This window comes from Camarhynchus parvulus, chromosome 2 (assembly GCF_901933205.1).
Source record: "Camarhynchus parvulus chromosome 2, STF_HiC, whole genome shotgun sequence".
Taxonomy (NCBI): domain Eukaryota; kingdom Metazoa; phylum Chordata; class Aves; order Passeriformes; family Thraupidae; genus Camarhynchus; species Camarhynchus parvulus.
The window spans coordinates 127,092,022-127,107,028 of NC_044572.1; the positions used below are offsets into that span (position 1 = coordinate 127,092,022).

The window sequence follows — 15,007 nt, forward strand, 5'->3', positions numbered from 1 at the left end:
TTCAAATGCAAACAATCCAGGAGTACCTACAGATTTTTTTTAAACAATCAGAAAAGAGAAGGAGTCAGAAGGGACAGAGAGTCAGTGCACATCTCACTGCTCTGCCACCCCTACATGACAGTCTGTCCTCTCACCCCACCCTCTCAGACTTTGCTGAATGGAAAGTAAATTACCAAGCATCACCCCAAAAACCTAAAGCCATTCCACCCAGAAACACCACTGTTTGGGCATAAGAGTTATAATGAATTTAGCAGTCAGTAGAGAGGAATCATCACTATAACAGAGGAATCAGAACAAATGCAAATGTCATCTATCACATAGCTGAGCTTAAAGAGAAACAGCACAGGATTTTCAATGAGGATACTGTACCTAACGAAACTGGATCTGGATTCACTGGACTCTGCTGTCTGGAATGACTACTGCTGCTGTTTCCGCCTTTTTTTAAATCCTCCGCATCACTGTACCGCCGTATCCAGTAATTCAGCTCCTCGCGGTCTGCTTCCTGACATCGCCGTAGGACAGTGAGAGATCGTCTGGTTTTTTCCACCATGTCCATTATACAGTTCAACAACTGTTCACAGCAGTGGATGGAGCACAGAAACAAAGAAGAACTTTTTGTTCACAGAGCGACATAATAATAAAGAAAACGTTAATGTGATGAGTGCATGGGTTTTAATAATGAAGGAGTCCCTCTCTGTTAACCTCAACTACAGCTGAAAAATTCTAGACTTGTTTTAAGAATGAAAATCCCTTCCTTTTTAACTGGTGATCCTAAACTATACAGGCATGGACTTACAGGAAAAAGAGCAAAGACAAGGAGAAAAAAACTGAACAGGCTGTAGCCCTGCCACTAGTACTACATGACACCAGAGAGGACACAAGATGTGGTCCAGAACTGATGCCTACAAATTTTACAAGTGATAATAAATTCAGGAACAAATCCACACCCCAGATCCAGTGTTTATAGAGAAAGTCCATTCCTCTATTGGCAGACTGTAATAATTAGGATAATGCAGGAGACATCTATCAGCAAGGCCTGGTATGAACTATCTAATGGGGAACATCAAGCCCTCTGATTTAATAAGCAAAGCTTTCAAAACCTGTCCTGGAATTCAGATGGGTTTTAAAATAAAAAGTTTAAATTCCTATCTTAGAAGGCCTCTGTTCAGACAAGTACACATAAATGGATACTTAGCCCTTACATGGTCAAGATGTTTCCACTCTTCTGCCCATTCTCTGTCTGTTAGCCTGTGATCAATCATTTCTTCTTGACGCGTGCCATGCAACCCTGCCGAAGAGGAGCACATTATATTTACAACATTGGAAGTCCTCTATGGGAAAAAAAAAGGCAAAAAAAAGAGCCTATAGACAAAACCATCATATATTACCTGTTCTAGCATCAGGAATGCCACCACAAAAAAAAAACGTTTCAAAAAAAACCTTGCTCTAAGTTCTCTTTAGTACTTTTCCTCACACAAGACGCCACTGTTTTGTCCAATTTAATGTCTTCAATTCTATAAGTTCTGTACGTTGCAAGATCACCTTTCAAAAATGGACATAGCTCTTTCTGACTATGTACAATTATTGTATACATAAATATAATATAATACAATATATAATTTTTCGTTTGCACTACTTGAAGTCAGCAAGGCAATTATTTGGTAACTCACTGCATATAATACTAGCTGTACTTCAGAGAGTTGAGAAGATATTAGTATAAAATCAGTGTTATTTCACTAAAAACAGTAATTACTACCATGTCAACAGAGTATCATTAAGGGTTCATCCTTCCACAGATGTTTAAACAACATGTGGTTAAAATCTTGCACATATATCAGAGCAGCTGACAACATGATACAACCAAGCCAGTATTTATTATCAACACTCAAGGGGAACTAACACTTGTTCTTTGCTTAGCCTCCTCTGTACAGATGCCGAATATTCGTAAGTGTTCCTCTTTTAGTGAAGATTTGTTTTAAACAAGGAAGAACAGTAAAGTGCAGATGTGAAACAAAATCCAAGAGCATCAGGCATCCCATTAAACCAAACCATGCTGTGCAGGGTGTGTCTGGTGCTTCTGCTGTTCACATCCTCCACACTCTGGACATGTCATACACAAAACACTTCTCTGAAATATAACAACTTTCTTCTGCTCTAAGCTGAAATCAAGCTATTTTGATGTTGCTATCATCACAAATCTGACATTTGAAGAAAAATAAAAAGCTCTACCTATCCTTGCCTGCCATACACCTGAGTGTCCATGTCATCCATGCAGCCCTGAAAACACAGGCTCCTCCCATTTCTGACCCTCTTACTTAGAGACACAATTCAATCCACTTTTACAAATACAGATCTGAAATAAGGCCATTAGAAGCAGCTGGATGGACAAACAGCCATAAAGGCTATATCTGAACTGCAGATAAAAAAGTCCTGTTCACAAAATAAAGTTACAAGGGAAACAGAAACCTAAAAAAACAATGCAGAAAAATCAATGTGCCTTACCCATAGGTCTGTTTCTGTCCCTGAGGTCCCTGTGGTTGGGGTGTCTGTATGAGTCCCTGTAGTGGTGGGCAATGGCCATATCATCCAAACGATAATGCTGAGGTGGAGGTGGGGTGGGATGAGGCAGACCATTGGGCTGATAAGATAAGCCATTATTTGGACTGTACCGCTGGCCTGGGCTAATAGTGCAGGGCCGCTTGCTTGGATGCTCTGAGTGCAAAGGCTCTCTGTCAAAGCCATTTTCTTTGGTTCTGAAAAACAAAGCAAAAGAACTTTAATTCACTTCGTGAATAGAGGATGGGAACATGCATCCCCACCTACACATGCAGCTTCAGGAACTGAAGATTGTTCTTCACTTTGCTCCAAATGTGTGGTGTTGCAGAACATTTCGTAACACTGCTGATTCAAAACATACAAAGGACTCATTCACCTTGTCTAACCATCCCTGTAACTTGAGAAATACTATCAGGGTGAGCCTTCTGACAGAGCCACCCAACGAGGGGCTGGAGAGCAAGCAGCCTTTGCTGAGATCACAGACTGATGGGGTAGATACACATGCAACTGCAGAGGTGAAACCATCAACTGATACATGAAACTAGGGACCAAGAAATTCCTATTTTCAGTAGTGCTATAGCTTATAGTGATTAGGAGAAACCTGCCATTCAAGAAATGGTTTTGTTTTCAAGAGGATACCATAGTGAATGTCAGTGTTGCTGAAGCTCAGCATACCATGAGCTCCCATCAAGATCAATGTCACACAGAGACTTTGGGGAAGAATTGGCTGTAAATGATGAGAAATGCACCCTTCAGAGATTTTTGCACCATCTGGGCAAAGGTGCTGTGACTATCATTAATTTTGCAGGAAGATGTGGTTAGACTCAAGTCCTCAGTAATGTTCAGGACTTCCCACTCCATTACTCTTAGACAGGGGTTTTGTGCCCAGGTGACTTCGAAGAGCTCCTGAGGAGACGGACAGGGGTTTTTTTATGTTCTAGTTACTCTTCAATTAAATTCATAATCAGCTATTTCCAAAGAACTCTCTACTTGACACCTCTGCCGGAGAACCTTGAACTCACTCCAAACTAATTCTCTGTTAAAATTATATTTTAAAAAGCCCACAAACAAAGAAAAAAAAAGGAAAAAAAGAAAATAAAAATATAAGAAAAACAAACAAAAATCCCAAAGCAAACAAACACATAAGCAAAAAAACCCACCCTACAGTTACTTCAACAGATTCACAACCCTTTTGGGGAAGTTTCATTTCACTGAAATGTTTGGGTTTTTTTAACCATGTGAATAAAGAAAACCTACAAAATATTAGTTTTGATCAGAAAGTTTCTTAGATATAAATATTGCAAACTGAGGTTTCATTCCTCCCTCCAAAAACCTTTATTAAACTGCTGTTATATTCCAGATTTTTTATAAAAGAACTTTATCTTCTGGAAGAAAGGGATGGCATAATGCATCATTCCTAGTAATAACACAATTCTTTGACACTGACAGAAAGGTAAATTTGAGTGAATTTTCTTGTTTGCCTATTGTTAAAACCAACTGCTGTACAACAAACCTTCCCCCAGAAACCAATCAACTACCCTCAAAGGACTGTCTGTGGGGAAACAGTGTATTGTCACCCCTCAAAAGGTTCCTATTTAAGGCCAATGAAAGGAAGGATGAAACTAAATCATTGCCAATATCCTCTGAGCGAGAGAATCAAACTAAGATCTTGTAACTAGCATCAGGAAATTAAAAGATGGGCTGCATTGTTTTCAGAAGGAGTGAAGCAATTTCTCAGAGACCTCACCAAAATTACTAATGCCAGAGAAGCTGCAGGTATATATATATTTTCCTAAACTGTAATTTGGCAAAAAGGGAAGAATCTTTCACCAGCACAGCAGGACATCTATTCTCATTTTGGGCAGATATAAAAGACATACTTTGCTAAAGTGGAGCATGTACCTTGTTCCAAAAGAAATGCAGCATGGCTGTGAAAACTCCTAACCAAGAAAACCTGAGGTCCATCATATATTTTTTATTAGTTTTGGCACGATGTACCTGCTTGCAATAACTCCCAATGGGTGGTGATGTTTCTGACAGCTCTTCAAGACAAGTTTGCATTTAGTGGCTGGTGTGTGTTTTCTTTGCACATATTTACTCAAACCCAGTGTGCCAATCTTCCAGTTGTCAAAATACTATGCAAGCAAAAGAAATTGACTTTTCTGTCTGTACAAGGCAAACTAATAATTCACCTAAGTCCTTTAGTACCACAGTTAGAATGTTCTCTAACTTAGATGGGTAGAAGTCAGAAACAGCAAACAATTAAATAACTCATTGACTTGATCACTGAGATAAAACTGGGACAAGTGGGAATCCAGTTTTTCTTATATGCACTACAGCTTGATGTTAAAATCATATATTTTCATACAAATGTATACATTTGCACCTAATGTACAGGTATTTCTGTGTTTTTTAAGAATGCTTTGTACTTAGCTACCTTAACTGGAATGCAGTACTTTAGCTTGGAAAACACACCAGCATATCCACTGAACTCTGACTAACATAGAAACTAACATGACTTTTGAAAACATATTTACTGAAATTATGCTTTTGCTATGTCTTTTCTGGGTGTAAAAATTTAATTCTACAATTTGTTATATTTTCTGCACTGACAAAATAAACAGCTTACCAGAATACCAGAATGAGACTGTACATAAACTCATTTTATGTTTCTGACCACATAAAAATATATAAAAAGGTAACAACTTAGAAAACCTCATCAGAACAGGAACTGCTGCCAAATTTACTATATATGAATACACTGAATAGAGTGATAAAAGATAAGGTACTGAAGAGTGCCATAATTCAGATGCTCTGAATTTGACCCACTAGTCTGCTTCTGATCTCAGTCCTACTCATTCTTTTAGGTCTCACCCCCTTGGGGCAACAGCATTTCCCAGGTGCCTGAGGAAGCACTCCTGTTTCCCAGTAACTCGCACACCCATGTGAATAGTAGTTCCAAATATAACACCATCACAATTTTAATCTGCTTTCATCTGATTTTGCAAAGTAACCAGAAGCTGTAGAGTGGAAATAACAGCGAGTGTGCAGAAAACATAACTGGCACTTTTTTCCTTACTCCTGTCGGCCACCTTTTTCCTTGATGTGCCTATAAATCAACAGTGTTGTCTGGAAAATTGGCAATATGACAAAGATGGAGTCCTTCAGCTATAAACACACAAGGGGTCATTTTACTTGAAGCCATGATTTACTTAAAGACAGCAGAATAGACACTACTTTGTAGCCTGTATGCATTTAATGGAATTTATGTTGGTTTTAGTTGTGATTTCAGTTTTAAATTATTCCAATTTATGGATAACTTCCTGGGTAGAAAATCTGACCATGCAAAACTGTCTTGGCTAGAAAATCGGGTTTCACCTGATCAGGAGTATTACACGAATTTCAAAGAACAATAAAGCCAGCTTACAAGGAGACAAAGCTGTTCATCTACTATTTGTGTAAGATGCTTTGATTTAAACTGACTTCCACCAATAAAGGTTTGATGAATCAAACAAATGATAACACTTTGCTGGAATAAAGTAGCTGTTTTTAATACTGTGTTACAGAAAAAAATACTTTTCTGCCTTGCTAACAATTCATATTACAAAAATTCTTTTAAAATTCCTCATAATTACACATGGCATACAAGGAGCACAGATGTAAGAGCTGTGAGCATCCTTCACCTTACTGAGATACTGAGGAGCCTCTTCAAATAAGATTTACTAACAGTATTATCAAAGTTTATCTCTGTGCCCAGGTACCTTCAACATCTATTTCATGTCATTGGTTCCAAGTGTACTGCAACCACAGCAGCACTTTCTAAAGTCACAACACAATCATAGCCACTTTTGTTTTCTTCTCACTCAAAATAATGCTATTCTAACAGAATTTTTTGTTACCCTATATCCACTTAGTAGAGAACTGTCATAAATGTAGAGTCACTATATGACATGCCATCAGCCTTTTCCAGCAAGCTAAAAGGATGTGTAATTAGCACAAAGTTTTTTGCTGTTAATGTATTTAAAATCATATTATTTAAAATTAAGTATTCATTCGCCAAAATAAAAACTCACTGTGGTCCAAGTTCCTTGGCTTTATTACAGTAGAATGTAAACTCCAAAACTTGTAAACAAAACACAGTGAACACTTTGTTCATGACAGGTCATGAACAAATTACCAAAATGTGTTGTCTCCTCAGGTGTCAGTTTTCCTCTCTTGCAGTGACTGATGGTTCCCAGTGTTATTACAGAAACAGATTGATCTTTTTAATGAGCTAGTTTAATAGACTCCAAAATCTCACCGTGGCTGCTCATCCGTGTCAGACCATATGCACCAAGAAAACATTCAGTAAAACACAAAGCTCGGCTGTCAGATTGCTCTATAAAACCTCACATACAGTAGACTTGGATATGCAGATAAATAACAAGAATTGGAAAATGGATATGCAAAAAAGGTTCTGAAATTATAAGCAGAAAAAAAAAATACTGTATGTGGATTTTCTTCAACAAAAAATCATAAGGCAGCTGTGGTTACATGTAAACTTGTTCCACCTTCTTTGCCTAATCCTCTACAGTACTCGTCCTCTAATGGAATTAATGGTATGCAGTTACCCATGCCCAAATGAAAAATATAAATGTGTATATGTATATGTGTGTATATATATATATATATATATATAAAAAACATATACATTATATACAATACATGCCTGTGTATAACTATATATCTATACATCTATATCATATACCTTGGGAAGTGAAAAAGATACCACAGTTTACTTCAGTAAGACACACATCTTCAATCAAAATTACTCCAGCTGCACTTAGTTCTCCTGGAAAGAGGTGGCCTTTGAGCAATTTTTTTTCATTTACTAACCATGGAGTCACAGTAAACCCTTCCCTTAAAGTATGTCTGCTATCTTCTGCTGAATTTTTATTAGTATATTTGAAAATTACTTCTATTTCTAAACAAAAGGTATATATATTTCCAGATGTTTCCTCATTCTCCTCTGTAAACAATTAAAATAATTAATAGTGTAATGAGTATAAAGCCAGACAAGTATTTGGTTTCAATACTCACTCAGTCTAGGCATGTTCAGCCTCTGAGGACAGTTTTTTGTGGTTGATTTACTTATATTATCCAAATTAAAAGGTATGCAGACTCCAATTCAGTAAATTTAAGAATCTTTCCAAAAGCATCTTGTTCTTTTTACTAAATCTGTTGCACAAATGTTCTTGAGTGCACAAGACAACTCCACTGAACTTGGCTCAGCCAACACTACCACAGATTTTTTTTCTGTATAGCTTTTATTATAGTCATAGACAATGGAAAAGTAGATGTGACTAACCAGTGACAGAGTTGCTTGACACTGAACAAAAGCAACTTATTTTTTAAGCTCAAGGTACCATTCCAATGAGGGCACTGGGCTCTTTTCACATGAGCCTTTTTCACTACAGCAAACAGTTGCATGGTCAAAAAGAAAGGCTGGGTTTTTCTGGAACACCACTTCCCCAGAATTAAGGAGCTGAATTTCAGGCTGCAAGTGACAGAAGCTGCTGCACCTTGGAGTGCAGGCCAATGGGACAACCCATGCTACACCCTTCCTGGACTCCGGGAATTCAAACACAGGCTCTTACTCACAACAATGGAAGATAAACTGTCTACCCCTTACCCCAAAAGCTGCATTACTCCCCAAGTTGTTCACCGCCTAAGAGAGACTTCAGTTGTGAAGCCAAAGGCACTTTACAAGCAGAGACTCAGGAATTTTAAGAGCATCTACATATTTTAACTAAAAGGAAATGTTGAGAAGAAAATTCATAAACTATACCCAGTAGGTATTGGAAAATAAAAGTAAATATGATGTACATAATTTGTAGTATAAAAAACGATGCAGCCTCGGGAGCGGTCGGAGAGCGTCGTGGCTGCCTTGCTGGTCAGACCTCTGTCTGGCAGTGAGAAAATTCTATAGATAAGATACAATAAACAATCTGAAGATCAAACTCCAGAGAGTCCAGTCTCTTTCTTCACAGCCTGGGGCCATTCCCTGGACCACCCAACTCACCTCGGGGCAGAGAACAAACAGCCGACCCCGAGAAATATCTCTAGGTCTGGGCCTCAGTTTTAACTAAAAGATGAAGGCTGACTTTAAAATCCAATATTCTCCTGATCTGCTGGTCCCTTTATGTGCTAATCTTATGCCCCTTTTGTTATAAAACCAATACAGGGTCTTTCCATTACAAAGTTCTTGTCCTAGTTTCAACCTGCGCCACTCATCTTCTCCCTCACAAGCAGGACTGAAGATAACACAGGTGAGGCGGTACTTACTATAAAATAACCAAAATTCAACACTGTCAAACAGGGTCTCAAAGAGAGGGAGCATTATTCCAAATGCAAAGGAAAGACATTATTTCACATTTTTCCTTTGTGGCCTTATGGGAAATATGAGTAATACTCCTCTCCACGAACAGGAAAGAAAACAGTGAGTTAGGGCTCTCAGGAAAGCACATCCTTCTTCTTGTCTGTATTCTGTCAAGCAATACCTCACTGGCTTATGAGATAATTTCATGTGTGTCTATCTCCTTGTAGGAAAAAGGTTGCGTCTGCTACTGACACCGGAGTACAGCATGCTGACATTTAAGTCATCCACAAGATATTAAGAGGCCTTTTTAACAGATGTTTTACTACACTACTCTGCAAAGATTGAGAATATACAGAACTACTCCAAGGTACTAAATTTTGGCTTTGGAAAAATTATTTCATTGCACATGTAAGAGAATACATGTGTAATGTCCAAAAAGTAATCAGCTTTCTCTTCTGAGGTGCAGAAACACGCTTGTATTAACCCCAATAGCTCCTTCAGTTTGGTCTAGTTGTCTGGAAAAACTGGTGGAAAGAACGTAGCTACATATAAAAGGAGCTTTTCTGCTTATACCTTAATTTTTTTGCTGGTTCATTGTGATTTTTCTGAAACACAATCTCAGGAAAACTAATTTCAAATACTTTCACATTTTTTCTATCTAATGGCTATGTGACTTCAGATTTTACTCTTCACTTCTGGCTATGAGAAGTCTAAAGTTTTACTGTGAGCTTTCAGACTTCGTTTGATGTTTATTTTTGTACCATTCGAGCCTGTTCCAACACAAAAATGTCACCTGTACAAAGTTATGAGGCTTCTTGACTTTGCAAATAATCTTTTTCATTTAAAAGATAACTAAGATACTTGCATACCTCAGGCATACAGGTAGTGGTATTTTGCAGAAAAGCATAATAAAAGTTTTCCACACTATAAAACCCATGGTAAACAAATCAATGAAAAATACAATACCTGAGTTTCCCAAAGGTAAAGTGTAAATGCCAGTTGAATTTCTAACATTAGCATAGGAAGGCAGTTTAAAGTAAATAACCACAAGAGTAATTTCCTTGTAACACTAAACAAAGAACTTTATTCCAAAAAATTAAAACTGTTCCATACCCCTAAAGCCACTGTACTTCACACACATGCATTCACTTGTCCCATTTCTGCATGGACTCTCCACAACTCAACAACAAAACAGATTGCAGTGAACATCTCTCCTCTTTGAAAGAAATACCCTTATGCATATTCCAAGTATGGATACGGAAATATGGCAAAACAGAAGGAGTCAAAGCCCTGAGTATGCTCTGGGGTTTGCCCTGTACTTCTCAATATAAATGCCTAGCGACTCTCCTCACATTTAATGTTGAGTTCAACAAAATGTCAGATGCAAAGGACTTGCATATGGAGCTGGCATGATCTGCTGCTTGGCACTACATGACTGGAATACTGTGCACAAAGTAATACAGTACTGGCTGACCATTACTTCTGTGTGGATATGACCACAGTGTGTCCTGAGGTGACTGAATCAGTGTGTGCATGTATTATATTTATATACTCAGGAATATATATGTGTATGCAGCTCTCTCTATATATACACATGTAAGTATGTATATGCAGACATGCATAAGCAGGACCTGTTATGAAAGGGCATGGGGAATGATTTTAAGCTAATAAGAGAGTAGATTCAGACTAGGAAGAAATTTTTAATATGGAAGGTGATGAAACACTGGTTTTCCAGAGAGGTGGTGGATGTACCATCTCTGGTCAGGTTGGATGTGAAGGACCTGCACCCAGGGAACACCACCCAAGCATCCCCCCAGCAACCACCCGCACGCTGCCCTGTGCTGGTGGAGCTCAGCACCTCGGGCCCACAGACACTGGGCAGGGTAGGAAAGGCGCTCACCTGTCTGGAGTTCGCCTCTTCCCGTTTTCGTTCACATCGAGAAGCAGCTCTGAGGAGTCAACAGGTGAGGTGGTGCTGGCATCCAGAAGCAGCTGTTCGTGCTGGGCGAGGTACTGGGCTGGGTTCTGCTTGGCTAGCCTTGCACAGTGCAGCAGCTCCCGCTGCAGCAGGGGCAGATTGGCCTGCAAGAGAGCAGCACGTGTTAAGAAGGCAGCTTGCAAGCAGTTTCAACACAGATGAAGAAGAAAAATCAGAAATCAGAGGAAAGCCTGCTTTGAATTGAAACTGTTGCCATCATTCCCAGCTAGGTTTGTGGTTAGCTGCCTGAAAGCAGGCAGCCTCCAAAAGTGGCTATAGCTGTATTAAATATGCATAGAAGGATGGGAGCTTACCAAAAATGTAACAGAAAACAGTAAATGTGGTCAGAAAGGTCTGAGTGCCACATCTTTAAAGAGGGAAAAAGCATTGTTTTGGCTGACTTCTGCTTTCTAACTGTCTAAAACCTGATCTCCTATGGAGCAGCTGTTTTCAACAAGTGACAATCCTTTGTTTCCCATTCAGACTGCAGTTAGTACTTGGAAAATGTCTGAAACCAGGGGACCTGCAACTCTATGAGCTGCCTCAGTCACCATCCTTTGAGAGCCTTGGGGAGAACAGGATTGAGAATAGGATTGCCCTCAGCCTTCCCATTACACTTGCAGTTGCACATTAAGATAAAGATTACAACAAAATCTCACGTTCCAGAGCTTCAGTTAATCACCCGGAGGGTTACAATCCTCCTCCTAGCCAGATGTAGCTTGAAAGATTTCTAACTGTTCTTTCATGGCCCCATTGGGACTTGGGTCATGGCCTGGAGATTACCAGGACTCAGACAAAGAGAACTGAAAATGCTGGTTGATCCCTGGGCAGCAGATTTTGCCCATCTACTGAGGTCACACTTAGTCATACGTTCTGCTAGAGCAGGTGGAACCGTATGTCCCTTCCCCTCTGCAGAGACAGTTACACATCTTGGGAAACATCTTCCTTTCTTTACAGCACATGCCAACATAGATACTAAGAAAGGCCTCTCATTTTTACCAATTTATTTTTTGTACCGTAAAGGGATGTGCCTTGGCCTCTCTTGTTCCATCACTATTGCACGATGATTTTTCACACCAGAATTTTCAAGTATCGGATTAAATATCATGACCTTTAGTAACTAAAGATAAGACAAAGAACTTCAGTAGTTTCCTTTGCTTTTGAAATAACTCTCACTTTAAAAAAACCCAAACAAACAAAACAAAAAAAACCTCTTATTTTTTAAGCAGGAAAATACTTCTGAAGTCAAAAAAGGTCTACAAGTAATGTGCATGGAACCAAGCAAAAAAGAGATGGTCTGAAAAGTTTTGAGCCCAGGATCTTGGTAAATGACTTTGTTAGCATTATAACAACGACAACTGCTCCAGCACCTGTTGTTACCATAAAAGCAGAACCATTGTGCCACAAAAAATGCCAGAATAGTCAGTACATATGAAACTTTTAACAGTGGTGAAAAAACTAGAAATTGCTATCAGTTATTCCTAGGATGAGAAGACAGTTGGTTGTGGAATATGGGGGTCTTTTCAGACCTGCACAGAACGGAAATATTCTGTGAAAGAACCAAATATCTATTTTCTTTCGGTTATCAGAGAGGTGGACTGACTGTATTGTGAGCAGTGTTTTTCACTTGTTTTAATTTCACTGTTTCCTTAAAAAGCTCACACAGAATACAAGTCAAGACTACTACTACGCAACTACTTCAATTGCCTTGCATGGCAGAAAATAGTTGGAAAAGTTCACATATATTTACAAATAAATATCTGGAAGAAATAAAAGAATCAGATCTAGAATTTGACTAGTGGTACATAACTAAAAGATGTATTACATCTCAGCAGGCCTGTGAGGTAGAAATGTGAAGGCCCTACTTAGGAGGTGAGTAATGAAGGAAGAAAAAGCATATTTGTGTTCCTTTTCCACTATCACAAACAAAAAAGGGCCTTTTTAATGCATAGATACTCCTAGAGACAACCAAATTTTGAACTGTTCAGCAAAAACTGTGATTTATTTTACTTGTTTACCTTCTCCTAAAGAAACGTTCATTCTTGCCCTTTAACCGTAAACATGACCATTTGCAGATAAATTTATCTAAATAGATTGAACAGATTTTCTTTGCACAGAACAAGCATGTACAGCTTTTAATATGTTTATTAAAAGCAGATACATTCAGTTGCTTAATTTTTTAGAAGTTAGTAAAGAAAACTATGATTGGCATGTCATAATTTGGGCTTGTAATAGCACAAAGTAATATTTGGACAAATACATAACTCAAAGTCAAGAAAAGCAGTATTTAAAAATTTATAGTTCAGCTCAAGTATTTTCAACCTGCTCAAAACATTATTCTAAACAATCTTTATCAAACCATATATTAATAAATAATTTGTTTGTTGGGAGAAAATTAATCAGGACGTCTCTACAGGTAGGTCAAGTCTGCAGACTGCTTCTGGTCACCACGGCCCTGATACACAAGAACTAGTTTTTGGGAAGATGATAACTAATTTTGAATGCAGAATGAAACATCAATATTCTCCCTATTGCAACTTGAGTGTACTCATAGAGACTCTGAAACCAACACGGCCTTGGACACAGATGATTGTGCAGAGGTTCTGCTCTGACAGCAAAGGCAGCTCTCTACACCTGTAGCAGCCCATTGCTGCTGATGCCTGTAGACAGACTTCTGTACCTCTGCATGTGAGAGATACAAACCAGTTCTCAACCAGAAAAACTCTGACTGCAAACAAACATGGCGTTACCGGCTTCCACCACCCTAAATTGTCACACTTCAGTGTCTGAAACATGCTCCACTTCTGTTTTGGATTGGGCCTTATATCCTTCAATATTTAGGCAGTATCTTAGCCTCCTCCATCAGCAACAGAAACATTCTGAGTCTTATAACTTAAATTGAAAAGGCTTCATTAGAACATAGTATAAAATTAAGTTTTGACGGTTTTATAATTGCAAGTTTAAATAAATTATTACAGATGTATTAAAAAATAAAGATTTAAATTAAGACAAATTTGTTCAGAGAGCCTGAGTAACTTAAAATTATCAAATCATATTTATACTGACGCTTAAAACAAATATGCACAGAACATCTATTGAAAAACAGTGTTGGCAGTACTGAACATGTACACCATGTACCACTTAAATTTAAGAGATTAAATGCTACTTGATATTAATATAGAAAATATGCACAAAAAGGCCAGTGAAGATTTCTGCAGTTGAATGATCTTATCTTCCTCTGAACCAGAATTGGTAGAAAGATAAGCAATTCAATGTCTATTTATTATCTGTAATAGATCAGCGCTCCCTGGCGTGAGGCACTGCACAAACACATGGTGAAGAGTAGCTTCTTTCCCAGAATTTTTATTACAGAAACACAAATATTGGCTTCTGTCTGCAACGTAGTGTTTGGTAGACCTAGCAATCTGTAGTGGATCTAGACCAGACAGGATATACAATGTGTGAAAGGTTTCAAGGAGTTTTGAGTGACTTGCCTATAATCAGGTAACAGGGAGAGTCAAAGCTGGGAACAGAAAATAGGTCTGGCTTCAGGACAAGTCTTTGGGACAGAAGAGACTTCAGGGCCCAAGAGTCTCTCACTGCAGAGCATGGCTGAGAGCCTAATTCTGGTCCTGAAAAGTGATATTGCCATGCTAGCACAGTCTTGAAGACAAAAAAGCCTCTTAGCTATGATTCCGTCCCAGATTGCTTTGGTCGACAAAAAATACATGTATAAAAATTACATGTATTTGCTGGGTGTTCCAGCAAGAAGTACAGAAAGCTTTCCATCTGGTCCCTGCTCTGTAGACAGCTTGAGTTTTTTCCTGCTACAGAGTGAGTAGGCAGTTTGGCTGTGGGAAAATATGTCCTTAAAAATACAGAAGTACCTAACTACTGCCTTTGAGTGTTCCTCCGTGTATGAGCACGCCTCCTTCGCCCCTCTTGTCATCAGACAACCGCTACTTATCCATCTGTAGGTGCCAAACCAGAAAATCTTCTCAGCTCACATCTACCCATACTTACTGAGCTGAACAAGTTGCAAAACCAGCAGAATTGGGCTCAAGTAACAACCATACGCTCCCCGCACCGAGACAAAAAGAGCATGTAACGCTCCA

At 38.7% G+C, this 15,007-nt stretch overlaps 1 protein-coding gene across 4 annotated transcripts in view; it reads right to left on the bottom strand.

Moving 5' to 3' along the window:
* RUNX1T1 (RUNX1 partner transcriptional co-repressor 1) overlaps nucleotides 1-15,007 on the bottom strand; it is a 115,305-nt gene that overhangs the window by 26,197 nt on the left and 74,101 nt on the right. For all 4 annotated transcript variants that reach the window (XM_030969534.1, XM_030969543.1, XM_030969555.1 and 1 more), the window contains 4 exons: nucleotides 10,815-10,996; nucleotides 2,503-2,753; nucleotides 1,203-1,288; nucleotides 370-571 (listed from right to left, as the gene is read on the bottom strand). In XM_030969534.1, coding sequence (XP_030825394.1) covers nucleotides 370-571; nucleotides 1,203-1,288; nucleotides 2,503-2,753; nucleotides 10,815-10,996 — 721 coding nt within the window. The remainder of the gene's footprint in view (nucleotides 1-369; nucleotides 572-1,202; nucleotides 1,289-2,502; nucleotides 2,754-10,814; nucleotides 10,997-15,007) is intronic.